Genomic DNA, 20,993 nt, shown 5'->3' with positions numbered 1-20,993 from the left:
TGAGGTGAAAACCCAAAAGTTGGCATGGTTCTGAAACTTCTCTCATAGAGTTTAGTATTTGCTGCAAATATGTAACTGACTGTTACAGAGACAATACACACAAAAGGAATTTGTTGTCATCCCTGCACCAGACTATGCACATCAGCATTCTTTAATGTTCCCTTTAACACACACACACACACACACACACAAAAGACGGTGCACTACACACAAAACAGAATATTATGTCAGAGGTCAAATGTCTACACTACACAGGTCTGAGCATCATCTTCCTATATAAGAACTGCCACTGTGGGTAATCATTGTGATCAGCAGTTAGATCTCGAGAGTTAAAAAATATGAAAATAAAGTAAATCTGTATCATCTCATCATTTTTGCAAGAGGCCGAGCATGAGAAACAAACCATATCTTTAGGGACCTTAACTTTTTTTGCAGTAAATTCATTTATTTACACTTGACAGACAAAAGGCAAAATAGTGTGCCATACTAGTATTTGGTGCTATTAACATTTTATGTATAAAATATGACTGAAAATCCTGTCCTACCCTTGATATGTGGACATATGCAAACTTGACATGACGAAATAACATTTCACATACACACATTTTTTTGTAAATATCCTTTATTAACTCATTCAGAGACTTTGTGATAAATGGTTTCATTCAGAAAGGAATGATTTCTAATGAGAAAATCTGAAAGTACTTGACACTCTCCCATTTGTAACAGTATTCTCTACATACCATTATATAGATATTGAGTACATCCCTACCAAAAGTAACCATTTATTCAAGAACTTTAGCATACTATAAACAGCAAAATGAACATCATAGAAAATATCCATTCCTTGTACTGAGTTAATGCCTGCACTGTTTGTACAGAAATCTAAATGAAGAAAAGCAAGGTCTACAGAACAGTTTGTTCTAAGTGTAGAAATTAAGCACTAATTACACCAACTAAAATGACCCCACTCAAAAAAGTCAAGAAAATTGCATTGTGTTTACAATGTTCATATTATATGTACTCTCGTTTGATATCAATAAAAAATATCCCGATACATCCACCTGTTATTGTAAATATTCATTTCAGCTGCAATGGAGTTATAAAGTGGTAACCTTTCGATGTATCAAATGGTCAATCGGTAAAACATGCAAAAGATAAAAAAATCCTCAAAAAGGCTAATATATCCAACATTACTGTCACATTCGCTGTACGAGGACCTAACCGCAGTTTGTACTTGGGTAGTACCGAACAGCTGGAATGCTTAAAGGGGAAAGTCAACAGTTTTTATTTGCCTAAGAAAACAGAATTACCATCAAAACTAGCAGAGAACTTTACGGATAATATATGTTGATATGAATGTCAGCATGAATCTGGCTGTTCTCTTATCCCAAAGTTTACAATTTGATAAAACAGCTACCATCACATCTGCACAGGTTTCTGTTACAAATTACACCTACTTTTTCATCTATTGTGCTTGTAGCAAGAGCAGAAGAACCTTTTGTCAACCGATCCTTCACTGCATTTCTAGATGCCACACAATATTTCTAATCTTTGAAATAAAATGCGAGTAATGTAAAACAACAGTGACTTTGTCCCCTTAAAGTTGAGAATGTAAAAGCAATTCATTATATTTCATATCAGAGTTGGAAAAAGACGATCAACTTATGATGAATTTGCTGGGTTGAGCTAGTCCTGAGGTAAGAGATACGGTGCCATCAAAACATATGGGGCAATGTACAGTGTCATTGAAGACTGAACAGTTTTTGGTTGGCTGAATATGATTGTCATGTATATTACTGTTTTGAAACTTCTGAACAGCCAATCAGCTACACAATCACTTTAGTTTCAGACTCTTTAAGTTGCTGTAAATAGTTAAAATCTGCCAATCAGATGCTACCTGACAAACCACTGCACAACAGCAGAAATATTTTGTTGGAATTTGTTACGCCACAAGTGTGACCAAATATTGAATACTGTACACTAGTGTGACCAAATATTGAATACTGTACACTAGTGTGACCAAATATTGAATACTGTACACTAGTGTGACCAAATATTGAATACTGTACACTAGTGTGACCAAATATTGAATACTGTACACTAGTGTGACCAAATATTGAATACTGTACACTAGTGTGACCAAATATTGAATACTGTACACTAGTGTGACCAAATATTGAATACTGTACACTAGTGTGATAAAGAATATGTGCAGGACAAGCTAACAAGGCAGCAAGGACCACTGGACTATTAATACTGGTCCAGGGACTGGTCACGGCCAAACACTAAACGGATTTGTTAAACCATGATCTGGATATTACCCTTTGTATCTTCACTCTATCAAAATCTCAATGCAAATGTAAAATAATTATAATCTTTGTGATTTACTCCATTTCAAAATGTTGATTCACCAATGAAAGCTCTGGACATAGAGAACTGTATATGACAGCTCACTGGGTCCTACATTTATATCCAGAATCAAAAAATATGGATCTTCGAGATTCAGCAACTACAAAAGCACAAGTAGGGTACTTTGACATTTTTTACATTTTGCCCAATGGCTGGTCAGTGAATCCATCCATGACCAGCTGTGCATCCATGGTGACACTTCTGTTGTCATAGTGACCATGGATGTGATTGGTCACCACAGGGCAGAGATCTTGCTCACACCATCTGAGAGGAAAAAGAAATTGATTTAGATGCTAGGAATCAACCAGAATGGGGAGGGTAAACAAAATAATTTATTGGAGATAATGAAATTTTCAGTTGTTTTCTTGAATACTGTGATAAATTCTACAAAGTGGTGGTCTGACTTAAAGTTTCTGAATATTCAAATTTTATAAATCATATAAGATAACAGTACATTACCATTTATACAACACTGAAAAAATGTCTTAATAAAAACTTTAAGTTTGTGATAAACTTATTTGTTTTTGCTAGGGCTTCCACGTTTACTATGCCAAATAACTAACTCATCCATACATTTCATATCATATACTGCATTCACACTGCAGAGTTTAGATCGTCTATTACTGGTTTTAAACAAGTAGTGTGATCCTGCTGTGTTGACCCTGGGTCGGCCCTTAGGTTAGCCTAAGTTATGTAGAGTCTTTAAGAGGCAACATAATTTGAAATCAGGCCAAAGTTGTGTGTGTGTGTGTGTGTGTGTCTGAACGGTTTAGGTCCATCCTGATGCCCCACTTGATGCCTAACAGTTGGATTAGAACATGGTTGAAAAGCGACCGAGGGGCGGGATATTCAAATACAGTGTGAATGTGGACTGTAGTTTTTCTTATCTTATGGGAACCTAGCAATAATTTACTGGCTGACAAACAGAGTATATACACTGGGACCTAATATCTAATGGAAAGGACCTATAATGGTGTCATGGTTTGTGATGCTTGTTATAAAACTACCTTTCTTGTTACAGGTATACAGCTACCAAATCTTGTGAAAGATACCATATACTTTCCTATTCTCAGTGAGTTAGAGGAGTGTCTGTTTTCATGAAAGATTATTTTTGCATGGTATTGTTCATGATAAGATTGATGTTTTTATAGCTCAGATACTGTGGTTGGGCTGTTTTGAAACTGAAATTTGAAATATGTGAGATGTATGAATGACAAGGATACCAGTGGAATTAACAGAACATTACTTACAGTACATGATAGCTGAGATGAGGGGAAAAAATATTGAGCGCCCTCTAGAGATATTCTTACCAAATACTACAGCTTGAGGACGCCTCAGAAACTAACCTGGCAACTGTAATGGCATCAAGTTCTGTGGCTTCATCCCAGACTGCATGTTCTAACAGCAATGAAGCCATGTAAGTCCTGGCCAGACTGTATGCAAAGTCACGAGCTCCAACTTCCAGAAGACTAGAATCCCTTGTAGCCTCCCCTTCCAGAAACTTTGCCAGCTTGTTGACACTCTGGCTTGTTGCTTGGCAACCATTCTGGATGTGCACATTGGATGATTTGGAAGCTATGGCAACTTTCTCTTGGATTTCTTTGAAGAGTGCCTGAAGGACTCTGCCATGTGTTTTGGCAATGGCTCTGAGAACATCCATAGACAGCACATTGGTGGTACCCTCCCAGATTGGCAACACCTGACAATAAATTACAATCACAAAACAAGAGGTGTTAGTTACCATGCATGGAAAAGTTATTGTGAAACATGAATTAACTGAGATAATAAAGTTGGTTTTAACCTCTAACAAAGTAACAATTTTTTCTGAGATTTCAAAACGAACTTAATATTCAACACATGTGGTTCGAAACTAACAGCTGGATTGCCAGAGACTTTTAACTGATCTAAAATCCAAAAAAATGTAATTTCCGTTATTTCTTTCCTTGCAATTGATCAAGAATTCACAAAGAGAACAAATAGAAATGAAGAAATATCATATACCTGTGCATCACGGAACATTGATGGTAACCCTGTGTCTTCTATGTATCCCTGTCCTCCGAAACATTCCAGTCCTTCAGAAGCAATGGACATAGCCTGAAAAGATGGAATAGAATGTGACATCACTGGTCAATAAATCAGACCAAAATCAGACAAATTTTTCAAAAACGTATATAACAATTGTTCTACCCGGGAATAACCAGGAAACCATAAGTTCTACAGATTCTGTACACCCAAGAGATCACATTACGTAGGTACAAACTAATCCACGTGGTCAATTACATATTCCTATGTGTGTGTTTGTGCATGTGGATTTGTTTGTACCGTGGTTCATTTGAATTCAGCAATTCAAGCAACCTAATGAATGGTTTTACTGTGTAATAATCATACCAACTTGTGTGAAACCATTATAAGACGTATGCGCCTTGAGACAGAAAGTTTTATATTTTCGCTGATATTTTGATATGGGAAACTTCTAAATTGTTCTCTTTCATATTCAAGAATAAAAACTGGCTAGTCTAGGATTAAAAAAACAAGTTACCTAAGATTTATTGATATTTGACATTCAAAATGGTTGATAAATCTGAGTGATCTCTATCGGGACAACTCTTATTTTCAATTTTCAAAAAGAATCTGGTGAAACCATTTCATTTACAGATTTTACAGGTTTCAAAATGAGTCCATGAAAGCAGAAGATCAGAAAAGTAGTGTAACAAATTTGGGTATCTAAAAAAATGTTCTGAGGCACTTGCTCAATATGTAAAAAATGTAAAATCAATAACAAATATAAAATTGATATTCCTAGCAGCAGATAGACCCCAGGGTGACTTAAGTTATGGTTAGGTATACAATTTATTCCACTTTGGAGGTGTAAAAATTACCATCTGATAAATAAACAATAACAAAAGATATGATTTAAACCTCTTACGAGTTACCAGATAATTACAGTACATGTTTTATACCACCTAAAGTCTACACCCATAATTGATGTTGACTTTACAAACCTGTTTAGCTGTGTAGAGTTTCATCAATGGTGTCATAATTCTGAGCAGCAGTCTTTCATGTTCTGTGGCCATTTTACAATCTTCCAATCCAAGAAGTCTACTTGCTTCCATTAACAATAAGAATCCTGCCCTGGTCTCAACCTATAAGACAGTTAGGTTGGTATAAAGACATACTGTATATTGACAAAGGTGTGTGTCTTGATTGTCTCTGATTGTGAAATGTGCACATGACCACCCTCTGGATGAGATCATTTTCATAAAGAGAATGATAAATCTCATACTGGCCTAGTATTTCAGAGTTGCTCACTGCCTTGATTTCACTGAGGCAGAATGCTGCATTGTCAGTATTTAGGGTGTCCACTTTGCAATATTGAAACTGTATGGCTTTCGTAAATAAGCTTTGCTATTGTGTGAGTACAAGATAAAAGATACAGAGTTCAGGGCCCCTTGGAGTTCAGATAGAAGAAGTTTCCTTCTGAATTTAACATCATGGTCCCTAAGGGTATGACAGACCTTTTTTTCAATAAATTACCTCAGGATTGGGGAAGAAACATCTTATACTAATGCATATTCATTGTTGCTGAATTACCTCCATCCTTGCCAAGGTTTGCATATGAAGTGGATGTTCACAGATCAACTTTCCAAACACAGTTCTTCGTTTGCTGTAATCCCTGGCCAAGTTCACCATTCTGAAACATAACAGCAATATTGCATTAAGTTCTTTATAGTTCACTCATTGCCAAATGCAGTCATTATTGTAAAACTTATCCTTCTCGACACAAAGTTGATATCAATAGACATAAATGTAGTGATATGGTGCACCCAATCAAACACAGAGCTAAATGTGGTGTACATATGTTATTCAAGCGCTTTATATAACAACATGGAGTGAGTGCTTTTAATCACATCAAGTATGCAAAAACACTTAATATCAAGATAATGTTCAATTAATCATATAATACAGCGATAATAAACTAGTAGATTCACTTTTGACAGAGTAAATGTCTTATGTGTCAAAGCTTTGCTTGAAGAACCATAATAACAGAGGTATGAAAACTTGATAAATTTACAAACTAACACCAAAATGTAAATAATAAACAATAGCATGCGGTAATAAATGATGATTTATAGAAAAGTCTCCAACATTCCTTGCCAGTGAAACAGCCCTGTACTTTTATGATCCACCACATGGTGGTTATAAGGACATATTTATAATTAAAACAAAAATCTTTTTTATGCTACTTTTCAGAACATTTCTTTAATCTTAATTCACTAAAGTTACTGTGAACATTTTAACCATTCAGTATGGTTAAAACATATGTCTGAAGATATCACTGAATACTGTAAGTACTTGTAACAAATTCCTCAATGTAAGGAAATGTCACATTGCCAAAGTATATCTTGACAGAAAGTCTGTCTGTCAGTCTGTCTCAGCCATTTTCAGTGATCATATTCATGTTGGATGGCTTTATTCAATGACAGGATAATAAGGCGTTTTGTCATGAGTATTACATCACTGCCAAGTCTTAAATTTAAGAACAAGTTAGGTTTTATTCTGACATGCTTAAATCAACTCCTAATCCCGATGAGATGTTCTGTCTTTCATTCATCTCTATCGATGACCTCACCTTCTCATTCCAGATACGGAAAACATGGTGTTGTAGAGCCGGGTGATGGCCAACATGTCAGTAATGGCTGCAACTCCTCTTCCAGGTATTGATATCTGTAACAGAGACAGCATGAAATGAGTCAATGGAATTGCCCAAGAAGAGGAAACTGGAATCTATGCCACTGGAAAAAAGTATGCAAAGGCGTCATCAATGCAGGTGGATCTTCAACTGAGCAAAAACATGCAACTGTTGAGTCCTGATTATCCACTGAACAAGACCATAAACTTGTCAATGTTGGGTATTTTTATTAAAATTTAGCTTTTTCAAAATTTATTTCCCTGATTAAATCTTCATGCCTGGCTGCAAAATGTTAAAAAAAACAGGGTCAATTTATGCACACTCTGCTAGTTACATATACTACTATCTGATTTGATACTCTTTTATTTGGGAGAGGGAAGTATGTCATCTGCAAAGTAAAACAGATTACATTCCAAAGTAAGAGTTTATGAATTTCAACTGAAGGCTGTTGATGTAAAAGTATCAAATTTTGTGCAGTGAAATCAAATCTTTGCCTATCGTCATTACTTTTGACAAAATACAATTGGTAACTAATGACATCACCTATTGTATGCAATATTCCATAACTTTGATTGTGCTTGTTTCATTATGGGTGATCAATTTCAAATACATGTACAATGCATGTACATCACTGATAAACTCACAAGATGTGCTGTTGATCCATCCAACAGAAGTTCTGCAGTTGGCAGCTGTCTGGTTCCAAGTTTATTCTTCAATTTCTGAATATCAATTCCATTCAATGATCCGTCTTCATTTCTGGTTTCCATGTAAAACATGGACACTCCTTTAGAACCCTGATATTTTGACAAAAACATGGTATGAAATGATAAATTGTCATTAACCCTTTTCCTGCCAAGTCCATATTTCACTACCAGGTCAACATGGTTACAATTAATGAAACACAACATATTCCATGTGGTTTATTTTAACATAATACTGTGCATTTGAAAGCTGTTGAAAAAATAGATACTGTAAACTTGATTTTTTTGGACTGAAGATGCTATAACAGACCAAGCCAAGTGGGTGAAGATACGTCATGTTTTGGCTCCATACCGCTTTTTACTGACTTGGCTGATGGGGAAGTGATACTGTCTGGCAGGAAAAGGGTTAACTTAGCTGTTGGTATGGTCAGCAACATCACAGATATTTTCACTGAAATCATGTTTTGATAGGTCATTTTGTAAAAAATGATGTCACTCCCATTATCCTTTACGTGAATGAATTGTAGTGCAGTCATTCACCATATTTAGTTGTGACATAAGTTGAAGTGTACCTATTCATCATAGTACACTGTCCTTGTACATAGTCCTAATGGAATCTGTTTACACATGTCCAGGTAATGGCTCTGGACATAAAAACATCACAACAATATGGCTGTCTGGTGGCCATATTGGATTATATGGCTACATGAATTGGCAGGTGTGTGATAGTACGTTGTCCTAATTTAAGAGGAATCTGTTCACACGTGTCTATGGATATGAAAAAATCCAAACAAAATCGCTACCTGGTGGCCATATTCGATTATGTTGTGACAAAAATTGATATGTATAAGATGTAATATGTATGTCACGTTCGTACAAGTTTGCATGAAATCAGTCCATATATATCCACTTAATGAGTGTGAACGGGCGAATGGAGCCCAATCCATTACATTGAATGAACAAACTATGTACAGGGATTTACCGGTGTGGTCTGTTTGTTTTCATCCACAATCCTTGCCAGTGCCAATGTCATGTTGGAATCTGTAGCTGAGGAAAACCATTTGTATCCGTAAAGTTTGAATGTACCATCTTCTTGTGGTACAGCAACAGTCTCCGTTCCTCCGGCTGGAATGAACAGAAAACAAATCAGATGTAAAGCCTGAGTAAACAAGAATGTAAAGATTTGCTACATTATGTATCAGGATCCATCAAAAAAAAAAGCAAAAATACAAACATATGTACACATTATAAATACTGCTTGATCCTATGAGTGCCACAAACCAATAGGTCTGAAATTTGATGAAGAAAATTAGAATTTACAATACTCTGTGTCAAGTGTTCATATGCCACACAATGCTACAGTTCATTGCTACTGCGACTCCCTAGGCAAGACTGGGGAACACTGGGGCCAAGCTAAACAACTTCAAAGAAATCACCAAACTCCAAAGGGTGTCATTTTTATTAAACCTCTGAAAACGTGATTGGTTTTGAAAGGAAGACTGGACGTAGTGTTCTTTGGGCACACCATTCTTTGCTAGGGAAATGACCTGAGAACGACCCCTGCCCATACTTCCTGACATTGGTGAACAGCAAACCAAATGTTGCAGAGTGCAGGGATCAATTAAGCTGTTGACACTCATTAACTGATGGGAGTTCTATATTGTACCATTGGAATAACAGCATATCACCATTGAAGCATTAATACGTGATTCATTTCTTACCGACATCAGAGCCTCCTTTCCTCTCTGTCATCCACTGTCCTGAAGTCCAGAACTTCTGTGGATCCCGAGAAATCAAGCTTGGAAATGCTTTTTCAAGAAGCAATGGATGACAGTTGTTCTGTTGGAAAAGTTGTCTGAATTGTTCAATCATTATTTTCTTTACTACTACGTGTTGTAGATAATAACTTGTAAACATTTGTACACATCAGGCAATGAAAATGGACCTGAAGACATTTTGAAAGCGCATGTAATGTGATCTGTATGTAAGTTATCTCAGTCCGTGGCAAAAAGTTGGAGATTGTGAAAAATTGCAATTTTACAGACCTTACCAGTATTTCTGTAATGTTTGATATTGGCAAGATAAAGATTCTATGCCATTGAGTATGGTAAACTGATGATATGTTTTCTGTTCGACAAACTTGTGCAAGGTACAAGTTGATATGTTGAGGTAAAACTAGTGAAAACTTGTACTTTTGGAAAATACAAAAAAAATAGTTCAGCATAATGAAAAACCTAAATGTAACATTTCTTTGTCTTGACTTACATATTCCATTAAAGGGACAAAGTTGCTCTTTTTTTTCACTTGCATAGAGTCATTGTGTCAAAATTATGTTGATTCTTAACTACAAAATACCCTTCTGCTGAATGCAAATAGATGATTTTGTTTGTGACCTCTCAACTGCCATTCCAACTTGGGTCTTATGACAGGTAAACATTATCACAATGCCCGCGAAAGCTGCAGACACTGCAGGTCAAGATCTCATTACGAAAGCTTGCATGAGATCTAAACTTTATGAAACAGTGTACATTCAGCGGTGCATGGTGAGAGTTATACACTAGCTTTTCACTGAGCTGGCTGCAAGCAGAGTTGAGGTTGTGTCTAGTTGACCAGAATTTAAGCATGTTTTTACCTCGTCAAATAATTGTTTACATCCGAAAAAAAATCATGAAAAAGCTAAAAAAAGTGTAACTTTGACTCTTTAAAAGAGTTGGATGAGTAGATGCATCGCCCTTGCGGTAGATTATGTGTTTGTGTCTAAATATATAAACTATATTGACAGACCGTAAACATTATGTGATGAACAGATTTACTCATCCATTGTCACTAGCAGGTGAATAATAAATTATGTCATTTATACCTTGTCAATCCTGTCAATAGTTTGTGCAGCTCCATCTGTCATAGCGAGAGGGCAGGAATACAGACCAGATGATGGGACAAACAGGTACAACTTGGCCATTTGGTATAAACGACTGTTAGAATGATAGAATGGGGAGAAAAACTATTAAAAGGAAAATTTAGACATTATCTTGTCCTCCTTGAAAATGCACTCTGGTAGTGGCATAGTATGGACAGTGATAGGGATTGGAGGGACAGTGATAGGGATTGGAGGGACAGTGATAGGGATCGGAGGGACAGTGATAGGCATAGTATGGACAGTGATAGGGATTGGAGGGACAGTGATAGGAATCAGAGGGACAGTGATATGGATTTGGAGGGACAATGACACAGACTGTGTGGACAGTGTGATAGGGATTAGAGGGACAGTAATAGGGAGGGTAGGGACAGTAGAAACTGTTTTATAGATATATACAGACTAGGTTCAAGTCCCTCTTTAAGGATACCTGTAGTTTCTTATGCACTTGTGATCATTGAGTTAACATATGGGTGTGAACATAATACTGGGGACAGTGACCCTTGAACTCCTAGACTTGTTGGGATTTTCCCATTGTCTGTGGTGCTATCATGCACTGGCATCTCAATTGTGGTATTGAAGTTTGGGTATTGGCTATTCATTGGTTGACATCACAGTATGCTGCATAATGGAAGAAGTAACTTCTGGATCACTCATAGAGCATAAAACACATATATACATTGCTTTGTTTTCATCATGCCAAATGATGTCTCCTTAATTATAAAGTCAGTGCGCGAATTCCGTTATGTCAATAGAAACACAAGAAACTTGGTTTGTGGCATCAATGAGGTACAATATAGTGAATATAGGAGCAGCTGGCTTGATCAAATTTCAGCCAAGCTGCACTGACTCCACTTTGATGCACTTGCTGGGATGATAAAATATCATGAACTTTGCGCTTACTCAAGTCAAGTAGCTTTGCATAAATCAAAATACAGACTGTTTCAAATGACGTCTCTTTTTTCATCGACTTGAACCATGACCAAGATAAATACTAAAGAATTTAAAAATGTACAGAATACAATTGAATGTGTAGTGTTGAGATGCTGAAGTACAACATTACCTCCAAGGACCATACTTCCTCTCATAGGCAATTGATATCAACCCTTCCTCAGCAGCAATATCATGCATTGATTTCCAGGCACTACATGTGATAAGTTCATCAACGCGGTTACCCCAGGCATCAAAATGTTGTACACTTGGTGGATTCAACTCACACTCTCTGCCCAGCTGGTGGATGTCAGTTGCACAACGGTGACCAAAACGTTCCAAGTCTGGAGCAAACTGCTCAAGAACCTATGATAGCGATGGAATGATGAAATATTAAACACCTAGTAACTGTCAGTGCTTCTTGTACATATGAAAATTGATATACAGCAAATTGATATACTGCACTGTCACTGACACTTCCATAGCAGAAACCAATTTCCACATAAAGAATTGTTACTGATCCAGTAGAAAGTTGACATATATTAGACTTAGTTTTACACTTTTCTTCCTTTTGTTTACAGGCTGTTAAGGGACAAAGTCAGCTATTTTTCATGAATTTTGTTTGATACCAGACACTATTTATATTGTTTGACATATTGAAAGATACTGAATGAATGGGTGACCATGCATATATTTGACCCCCATTTTAGACAAACGAAATGAAACCATCGCGAGAAAGAATTAATGGTCATGACCATTTATTCTTTCCCATGTTGGTTTTATGTATCCTGTCTAAACCCGGGGTCAAATATATGCAGGGGTCACCCATTCATTCAGTATCTTTCAACATATCAAACAATACAAGTAGTATCTTGTATCAAACAAAATTCATGAAAAATGGCCGACTTTGTCCCTTTAATGGAAAGTCCATTCAAATTTTCATCTTCTAATCTCACAATCAAATTTTGCAATTTAGAATGATCATGATATTATAAATGACAGGGCAATATGTGGCACATGTTTGCCTGTTAGAATGACAAAGAGTTCAAGTTGATCATAAATCCATACAGAGAATTAGTCTCTATGATTTCAACACTGTCTGTCTCTACTTGGTAAAGGGACTATAGTGAAGGCATTTAAATGGCTGTAGTCAAAAACAGCTACATGTAATATACAATGACATCACAGCTCCGGCATTAACATGCAAAAATAAATATCTATCTGAAATTTTGACAAGACTTTCAGAAATTACCCTTACAGGAATAGGGGATTTTGTATCAAGTTACCACTCATGCTCTGATTTACAGAGACAAATTTGAATGTTTGAATTTCTCTGGGCAAATCTGTCACACACACACACTTTGTTACATTCGGTGAAAAACAACATTTGTGATTACCGCTATCATGAGTATTCATCAAGTCATGATACTTTGACTCACACGACATCACTCAGTTTTTAAAAAAATATTACAAAAGCAACATTGCACAGGAGGAAAATTTCATGAAGCTACAATCTCTACATCACTTAGGGAGGGAAAGTGTCTTATCTTCATACTATTTGTAATGTTTGACACTACCTCAGCTTTAGACAAGTGAATATTTTTCACTGAGGACATATCAGGTATATCAAATATCTACCATGATCTAAATGTTCAACTTGCTCAAGTATAGATTACTTCTACAAAATGTTACATATAGCTCAAACCAAACTTATTATTTTAACTTTCTGAATTGAAGCATGGTAGGGCTATTTAACTTTATTTGATGGGAACATTTTAATATTCTACATTAGAGCATGATGGGACATTCTAACTTTATAGACAAGAACATGGTAGTGCTATTTAATTTTCTACATAACAGCATGGTTGGGCTATTTAACTTTCTAAACTAGAGCAACTTCAGATTATTGCTCCTGGTGAGAAAGTTTTCACCTAGCAAGTTCAATGATATTCAATATCATTGTGGAAGTATTTGATAAGTGCAAGGCCATTGTTGATAGGCCTAGCTTTGAAGAAGTTCATGGTTCTGTTACTGGTATTGACAGTACGCATGTTATTAAACAGAAACCTGGCCTTATGTAAGAAAGTGTGTCTATTTGATTAAAACAAAAGGAATGAGTTGGGAGCAAAACAGTTTGGTCTCAAAATCTACTTAATTTTACATTTCCGATCTGTGTATATACAAAACCATGTGCACAACTTCCATGAACACAGCACGGCTACATGAGTGTTAAAATCCAAATACCACCGAGTTATATGAGTAAGAAGGAGTCTTTTGATGGAAATGTTTTCTTTCACATTAACTTGCAACCTTTTTTGGGCTGTCAAGTCAGATAGCATCTGTGACTGAATTCTCTACATTGACGTTTGCAGGTACTTTTGTTTTCACAAACCTTCCACAGCCCCCCCCCTATATCAAATGGTTTTTCCTTAACTTGCTATATTCAGGAAGTTGCCTCTTCAGGGTTGGGTAATGCATGTACCTTCATGGTCAAACCTGAGAGTTTACCCTATAACTATGAGTCACCTCAATGAGAGGTGATAAATCTGTGACCAATATCATGGACTTTGCACAGCCCGGACTTTGAAATTTGTCTCAGTTTGCCATTATGAAATCAGGTTAATAGTCCGTCCTAGAGTGTGGTACACAAACTGGGGCATGTTTACGATGAGAACTTTAGGTAAATGACCAGGAATGCTGTTTCTTCTTAGTACTGTTATGATGGTAATATGTGACTTTTTCAATATAGTCAGTATAACTGAATGAAATTACTCATTTCCAGTGACGATGGTCTATAGCTAGATCAGACTCGATCCCCACAGAGTTTTACTGCATTAGCAGCAGAGACGAGTAAATTTACTCCCTGATCCAACTGCAAATCGTATGGGTAGAAGCAACACTTCTGGCTGTTTACTCAAATATGTCGAGACTTTTGTTGCAACAAACAAGAAAAAGTCATAGCAGTGATATTAAGCACATACCCACAGTCGCTTGTGACTAGGTATATGCTGCATCAAATAGCTCCTTTTCCATGTCATAGAGGTTTACCTGTGTCACAATCTCTCCGTGTGTGGAGGGACTGAGGGACTGTGGTATGTGTATACGTAACCACATGAGACTGTTTACAGCGCATATTCCGTATGAGACTGAACACTAAGTTGTCTTCAATCATAGACAGTAGAAAGGGAAGATACTGTTTATGGTTTTGATCATAGATCTAAACAGTTGAAATGCTCCTAGATTCAGTAGGTTTAAACTCAATAATTCTGCAGCTTGAAAAGAGTCAGTTACACACAAGTACATTTAATTGATCTGAAGCCAAAACTCTTGACAAACTAAATGAATGTACAGCCCTGGGATTGCTACTCTATATACTATTAAAAACTACAGCATGAAGCTTCTTCTTAAACACAGCAACACCGAGAGAAAAACAGTCATAATGAGGTTAATAAAAATAAATTTAACTGAATTTAACTATAGATTTTCATATACTATTAAAACTAACAGCATGAAGTTTCAGAAAGTACTGAATTACTAAAAAAGAAGTCATAACAAGATTAATGCAAATAAATTTAACCAGTGCTTATGTCATGACGACAGGAAACTAAAGAAGTATGCCAGAATAAAACTCAATGTCTGACAAAGTAATCAAAGAAAATTACCAACACATTTCACAAACTAATCACAACCAAATGAAGGCCGCTATTCAAAAAATAGCGTCAATGACACTGTAGCTCCCATCCTGGACTATATAGTGTTTGTTCTCTGGTCAGATATTTGAACATGTGTGAAAGGGATAAAGTGCATGAAGTGAAAATACTTAAATGAAATGTACTGGAGACAGTGAAATATGTTTAATGTAATTATTCAGAATATAAAATGGAAAAAATACAGAATTAGATATATCGAATACTGTGATACAACTATTAACTCAACAAGTCATTTACAATGACATAGTCCCAACTTGTAATAGGAGTATTAGTCTTGATGGGGCAGGAAAATGTGGTCATTAAGAAGTATCACTGGAGTGTATATGTTGAGATCTATGGGCACATAGGTCTATGTCGTTGTTCCCAATTTGAAACACATGAGGCATGTCTAAGTTATGGTTCTAAATCGGGAAAAAAGATCAGACCTCTAGCAGTATTGGCCAGTCAAGAAATACATATGCACATTACAAATGAGGTACAAGATGTGACATCTTAAGGTCTAATATCCTATCAAAATTGGAGGGTATAGAACTTGTGGTTACTGAAATATGCATATATATGTATAATCAAGGTCAAAGATCATCGAGGTCACATGACATTTTGAAAAAAAAAAATATTGCTAATTAATCCCTATATGCCAAAAAATCAGATCTCTAGCTCTATTCGCTTGCCCAGAATTAGATGTGTACATAATTAATGAGGTAAAGCGTGTGTTGTCATAAGGTCTCCCATCCTACTACAAAGGACATAGCACTTGTGGTTACTTATTTATTGACATAAACATATATTTTAGGTAAAAGGTCATCGAGGTCACATGACATTTGGTCAAAAAAATTCTCTCCTATAGTTATCCCTATATACCAAAAATCAGACATCCAGCTCTATTGGCTCGCTCAGAATGAGATATGCGCATAATTATTGAGGTACAGTATGTGGCGTCATAAGGTGTCCCATCATACCAAACATGAAGGCTGTAGCACTTGTGGTTACCGAGTTATGGACAAATATGTATATTTGAGGTCAAAGGTCACCGAGGTCACGTGACATTTTGTCAAAAAAATTGTTTTGCTAAGTTATCCCTATATACCAAAAATCAGACCTCTAGCTCTATTGGCTCACTCAAAATTAGATATGTGCATAATTAATGAGGTACAATATGTGGCGTCATAAGGTGTCCCATCATACCATACATGAAGGCTGTAGCACTTGTGGTTACTGAGTTATGGACAAATATGTATATTTGAGGTCAAAGGTCACCAAGGTCACGTGACATTTTGTCAAAAAAATTGTATTGCTAAGTTATCCCTATATACCAAAAATCAGACCTCTAGCTCTATTGGCTCGCTCAAAATTAGATATGCACATAATTAATGAGGTACAATATGTGGCGTTATAAGGTGTCCCATCATACCATACATGAAGGCTGTAGCACTTGTGGTTACTGAGTTATGGACAAATATGTATATTTGAGGTCAAAGGTCACCGAGGTCACGTGACATTTTGTCAAAAAAATTGTTTTGCTAAGTTATCCCTATATACCAAAAATCAGACCTCTAGCTCTATTGGCTCGCTCAAAATTAGATATGTGCATAATTAATGAGGTACAATATGTGGCGTCATAAGGTGTCCCATCATGCCATACATGAAGGCTGTAGCACTTGTGGTTACTGAGTTATGGACAAATATGTATATTTGAGGTCAAAGGTCACCGAGGTCACGTGACATTTTGTCAAAAAAATTGTATTGCTAAGTTATCCCTATATACCAAAAATCAGACCTCTAGCTCTATTGGCTCACTCAAAATTAGATATGCGCATAATTAATGAGGTACAATATGTGGCGTTATAAGGTGTCCCATCATACCATACATGAAGGCTGTAGCACTTGTGGTTACTGAGTTATGGACAAATATGTATATTTGAGGTCAAAGGTCACCAAGGTCACGTGACATTTTGTCAAAAAAATTGTATTGCTAAGTTATCCCTATATACCAAAAATCAGACCTCTAGCTCTATTGGCTCGCTCAAAATTAGACATGTGCATAATTAATGAGGTACAATATGTGGCGTCATAAGGTGTCCCATCATACCATACATGAAGGCTGTAGCACTTGTGGTTACTGAGTTATGGACAAATATGTATATTTGAGGTCAAAGGTCACCGAGGTCACGTGACATTTTGTCAAAAAAATTGTTTTGCTAAGTTATCCCTATATACCAAAAATCAGACCTCTAGCTCTATTGGCTCGCTCAAAATTAGATATGTGCATAATTAATGAGGTACAATATGTGGCGTCATAAGCTGTCCCATCATACCATATATGAAGGGTGGTAGCACTTGTGGTTACTGAGTTATGGACAAATATGTATATTTGAGATCAAAGGTCATCAAGGTCACATGACATTTTGTCAAAATATCCGAGATATCTGCGTGAACGGATGGACTCACGGATGGACTCACAGACGGACATGACCCAATCTATAAGCTCACTGGACTTCATCCGTGGGGACTAAAAATTGTGTCACTGCATCCTTTTTGCAATATGAATACGATGAGAAACTAAATTTTTATTTTTTGTGGCCTTATACATGGGAGTCTATGGAGATCTGCCTTATACATGGGAGTCTATGGACGTGTAAACTAAAAATATGCAAATTTCACCACGGTTTGCCCAAATTTGGGAAAGGTCACTCCTATGCACTTCCATACCAAGTTTCAAATCAATCGGACTTGTGGTTTCAGAGCAGGAGATTTTTTGACCAAAAATGGGAGAAAATTACAAAAAAATTCATGAAAAATAGCAAATCCAAGATACTGACCCAAGATGCGCACAATCATTTCATGTCAGCCCAAAGTACTTACATGCTAATTTTTCATGTAATCTGCTCAGTGGTTATTGAGTTTTTTCAATTTTGACTGTTTTTACTTTTTTTCACTTAATTTGCATATTTTTGGCAATGACTACTTCATTTGAACAAAATCTCATCTACAGCCCATCATCCATGTACACACCAAATATCAAGATGAAATGTACAGCGGTTTTGGAGTTTTTGATGTTGACGGACAGACATACAGACATACAGACATACAGACATACAGACATACAGACATTTTCCTAGCCTATAAGAATAGCTTCCATTGCCATATATACATATGGCTATGGGAGCTAAAAACCCTTTTTACTGAAATGTACTGCAATCAATGTAACACTATAAACAGTATAGAAGATGAAGTGAACTTCTTGCTAGTCTGTCCAAAACATGACATCCTAGGAAATAACTTTTTCAGCAAAATCAATCATTCAAATGAAACACCATCAAAACCAACTTCTTTTCCTTCTAACTAGACAAGGAAATGAAGAACCATCAATCAATGAACAACTCGCAGACTACATTTTCACATTCATAAACTATTAAGTATCTTTATAGTATTTATTATTTATTATCTCGTCTTGTTAAATGACTTGAACTTGTTTTATTTTAAAACTTTATTGGCACAGATGTGATGTAAATCTTCATTGAAGAGCACATAATAAATGATTATTCTTATCATTATAGCAATCACATGGCCGTATGTAGAGTAAGCCATAGTGCCTGTGGTGTACACATACACTTGGTTCAAGTCCGTGATCATGTAAGACAAAGTCATTTCAGCAAGTTAAAATGCATAAATATTATCTTTTCTGTGAAGTGATGGCCGCAATAAGATCGTTAGCAGTCTTCATTGAGTTGTACAGCCTACATAGATCAAGTGGTATCTGCGCTTTTGTGAAATGAACACTCTGGCCAAATGCATTTGCGTGCGCATTTACGCACGCATGGAGTGAGCATCATCAGCAGTAACTTTCTCTTTGAATCACCGACTTGGGAAGCTTGCATGTACCGCCATGCTAGACGTATTGTGTACAGTACCAGTGGGATTTAAACAGTATGAATTACATAAGTAATTACACACGGTATTTGTGTACACTCCAAGTGCTATTATCATATTGGCCCTTACAATTGATTGGATACATTTTCATACAGCAATCACAGAACCATAACTGGATGTCAGTCATGAGTATTTTGACTTATTTTGCATGTTTTACCTGATGTACATATTTTCAACATGAACGTGTTTGTATGAACAGTAAAAAGCGGTATCGAGCCAAAACATAATGTATTTTCACCCTCTTGGTATGTTATAGCATCTTTAGTAAAAAAAAATCAAGTTTACAGTATTTATGTTTTCGACAGCCTTCAAATGTACAGTATTATGTTAAAATACACATGGAATATGTTGTGTTTCATTAATTTTAACCATCTTGACCTGGTGGTGAAATATGGACTTGGCAGGAAAAGGGATAAAGGTGCAGTGGTTTTTCGAGTTTTTGTACATACATACATACATAAATACATATACACACAAACATATATACATACATATAGACGATAGATATTTTTCTAGCCTATTTGCTACATATGCATATGGCAAGCTGGTTGCTAAAAATGTCATCCCTGCATCTGCATGTCTGTAACAGGGACTTGTATACAAATGGACATAATTTTAAAAAAAGAAAGGAGAACTCACAACAAGCCACTGCGAATTTATACTGAGCGTACATGTTCATATATATATCATTGAGCAAACTTGTGTTTGAATTACACCATGAACCCACATGTCTAGAATCTTTGGTAGGTTCATGACAACATAGCTCTATGGACTATAATATTGACCTATACAGCTGGATATCAAAATCCCGGTTACTCTACCCCACTGGGGGGGGGGGGGGTAGAGTAATCGTGTCAAAATCGACTCCAAAACAGTGCATATATAATTTAACGACCCAGTTTAACAAGGCACCGGTTCACTCAGAATTCACACACAAAAAAAATAAGAGCAGGTTTGCAAATCACCTCTTTTGGAACAACCCTTTTCAAATAAGCTCTAAGCACTGCATCTCCGTGGTACTGGTTTTCCAAATAGGGTTGAGTCTGGAAGAACTGTCCTCGTTTCGCCTTCGCGAATGGTACTTGTAAAGCTTCACTGTTGGTGCTCTTAATTTTACTTTCATCCTCGTATTTCGTTTCTTTCGCGGAAAGTGTGGCGGCACTGCCTTTCCACCTCACCAAACCAACAGTTCTTAAATACGATGGCTTGAGTCGAAACATGCTTAGTACTCTGCGTGAAAGGTAAGGGATTTGTCGTCTAGCTCTTTGGATCACGGCACCGTTCCTTTTCAATCCTCCATTAGTAATGTTACGTCGCGTATTTACCCATAATAACATTGGAGCTTTTGTAAAGCGCCCTCAGTCATTTCTGTCTCTTCTATGCGAGCCACGGGCGAGCTAGCTGATGATATGCAAGCGTACATGAGTCTGATGAGTACAGAGCGACCGTGCACTCGGACCCGATGTCTGACCATTGTCCCTCTATCTGGTTCAAATCAGCCCTACGTGTAAGATAGGAAGTCGAAAAGAGATTTACCTCTGTATGTTGATGACTATAAGGGAGCGTTCGTATTTCACAGACGGGGGGGCGAATGAAATCAAGGGTGTTGAAGGAGTCAAATTTTACGATCTAAAATTTGAGGGGGGGTCACATTTCACAGATTTGTCTGCGCAAAAACAGCGTTTACGCCTAGAAATATGATACAGGAG

The 20,993-nt window shown here is 36.6% G+C and overlaps 1 protein-coding gene across 1 annotated transcript; it reads right to left on the bottom strand.

Annotated features, from left to right (window-relative positions):
* Positions 1 to 424: 424 nt before the first annotated feature.
* On the bottom strand, positions 425 to 20,642 carry LOC139144839 (acyl-CoA dehydrogenase family member 11-like). Its single transcript, XM_070715638.1, has 12 exons — positions 20,250 to 20,642; positions 11,778 to 12,010; positions 10,661 to 10,772; positions 9,522 to 9,639; positions 8,783 to 8,925; positions 7,744 to 7,893; positions 7,040 to 7,134; positions 6,001 to 6,100; positions 5,412 to 5,552; positions 4,411 to 4,503; positions 3,756 to 4,108; positions 425 to 2,673 (listed from the first exon to the last, which is right to left on the bottom strand). Exons 1-12 carry the CDS (start codon positions 20,619 to 20,621, stop codon positions 2,544 to 2,546), a joined length of 2,040 nt encoding a protein of 679 aa, XP_070571739.1. The 5' UTR covers positions 20,622 to 20,642; the 3' UTR covers positions 425 to 2,543.
* Positions 20,643 to 20,993: the final 351 nt, after the last annotated feature.

Source organism: Ptychodera flava, chromosome 12 (genome assembly GCF_041260155.1).
Source record: "Ptychodera flava strain L36383 chromosome 12, AS_Pfla_20210202, whole genome shotgun sequence".
In the NCBI taxonomy this organism is placed as follows: Eukaryota; Metazoa; Hemichordata; class Enteropneusta; family Ptychoderidae; genus Ptychodera; species Ptychodera flava.
The sequence above is the reverse complement of the archived record's forward strand: the minus strand, read 5'-3'. Positions and strand labels throughout refer to the sequence as shown.

Bases quoted from the DNA above. Each gene is read 5' to 3' on its own strand.
- LOC139144839 (XM_070715638.1), bottom strand. From the start codon at position 20,621: ATGTTATTATGGGTAAATACGCGACGTAACATTACTAATGGAGGATTG. The intron at 8,926-9,521 runs GTAAGAAATGAA...TGTTCATTCCAG, and splicing joins GAAAGGAGGCTCTGATGTCG to CCGGAGGAACGGAGACTGTT. The intron at 2,674-3,755 runs GTTAGTTTCTGA...TTTTCCTCTCAG, and splicing joins GATGCCATTACAGTTGCCAG to ATGGTGTGAGCAAGATCTCT.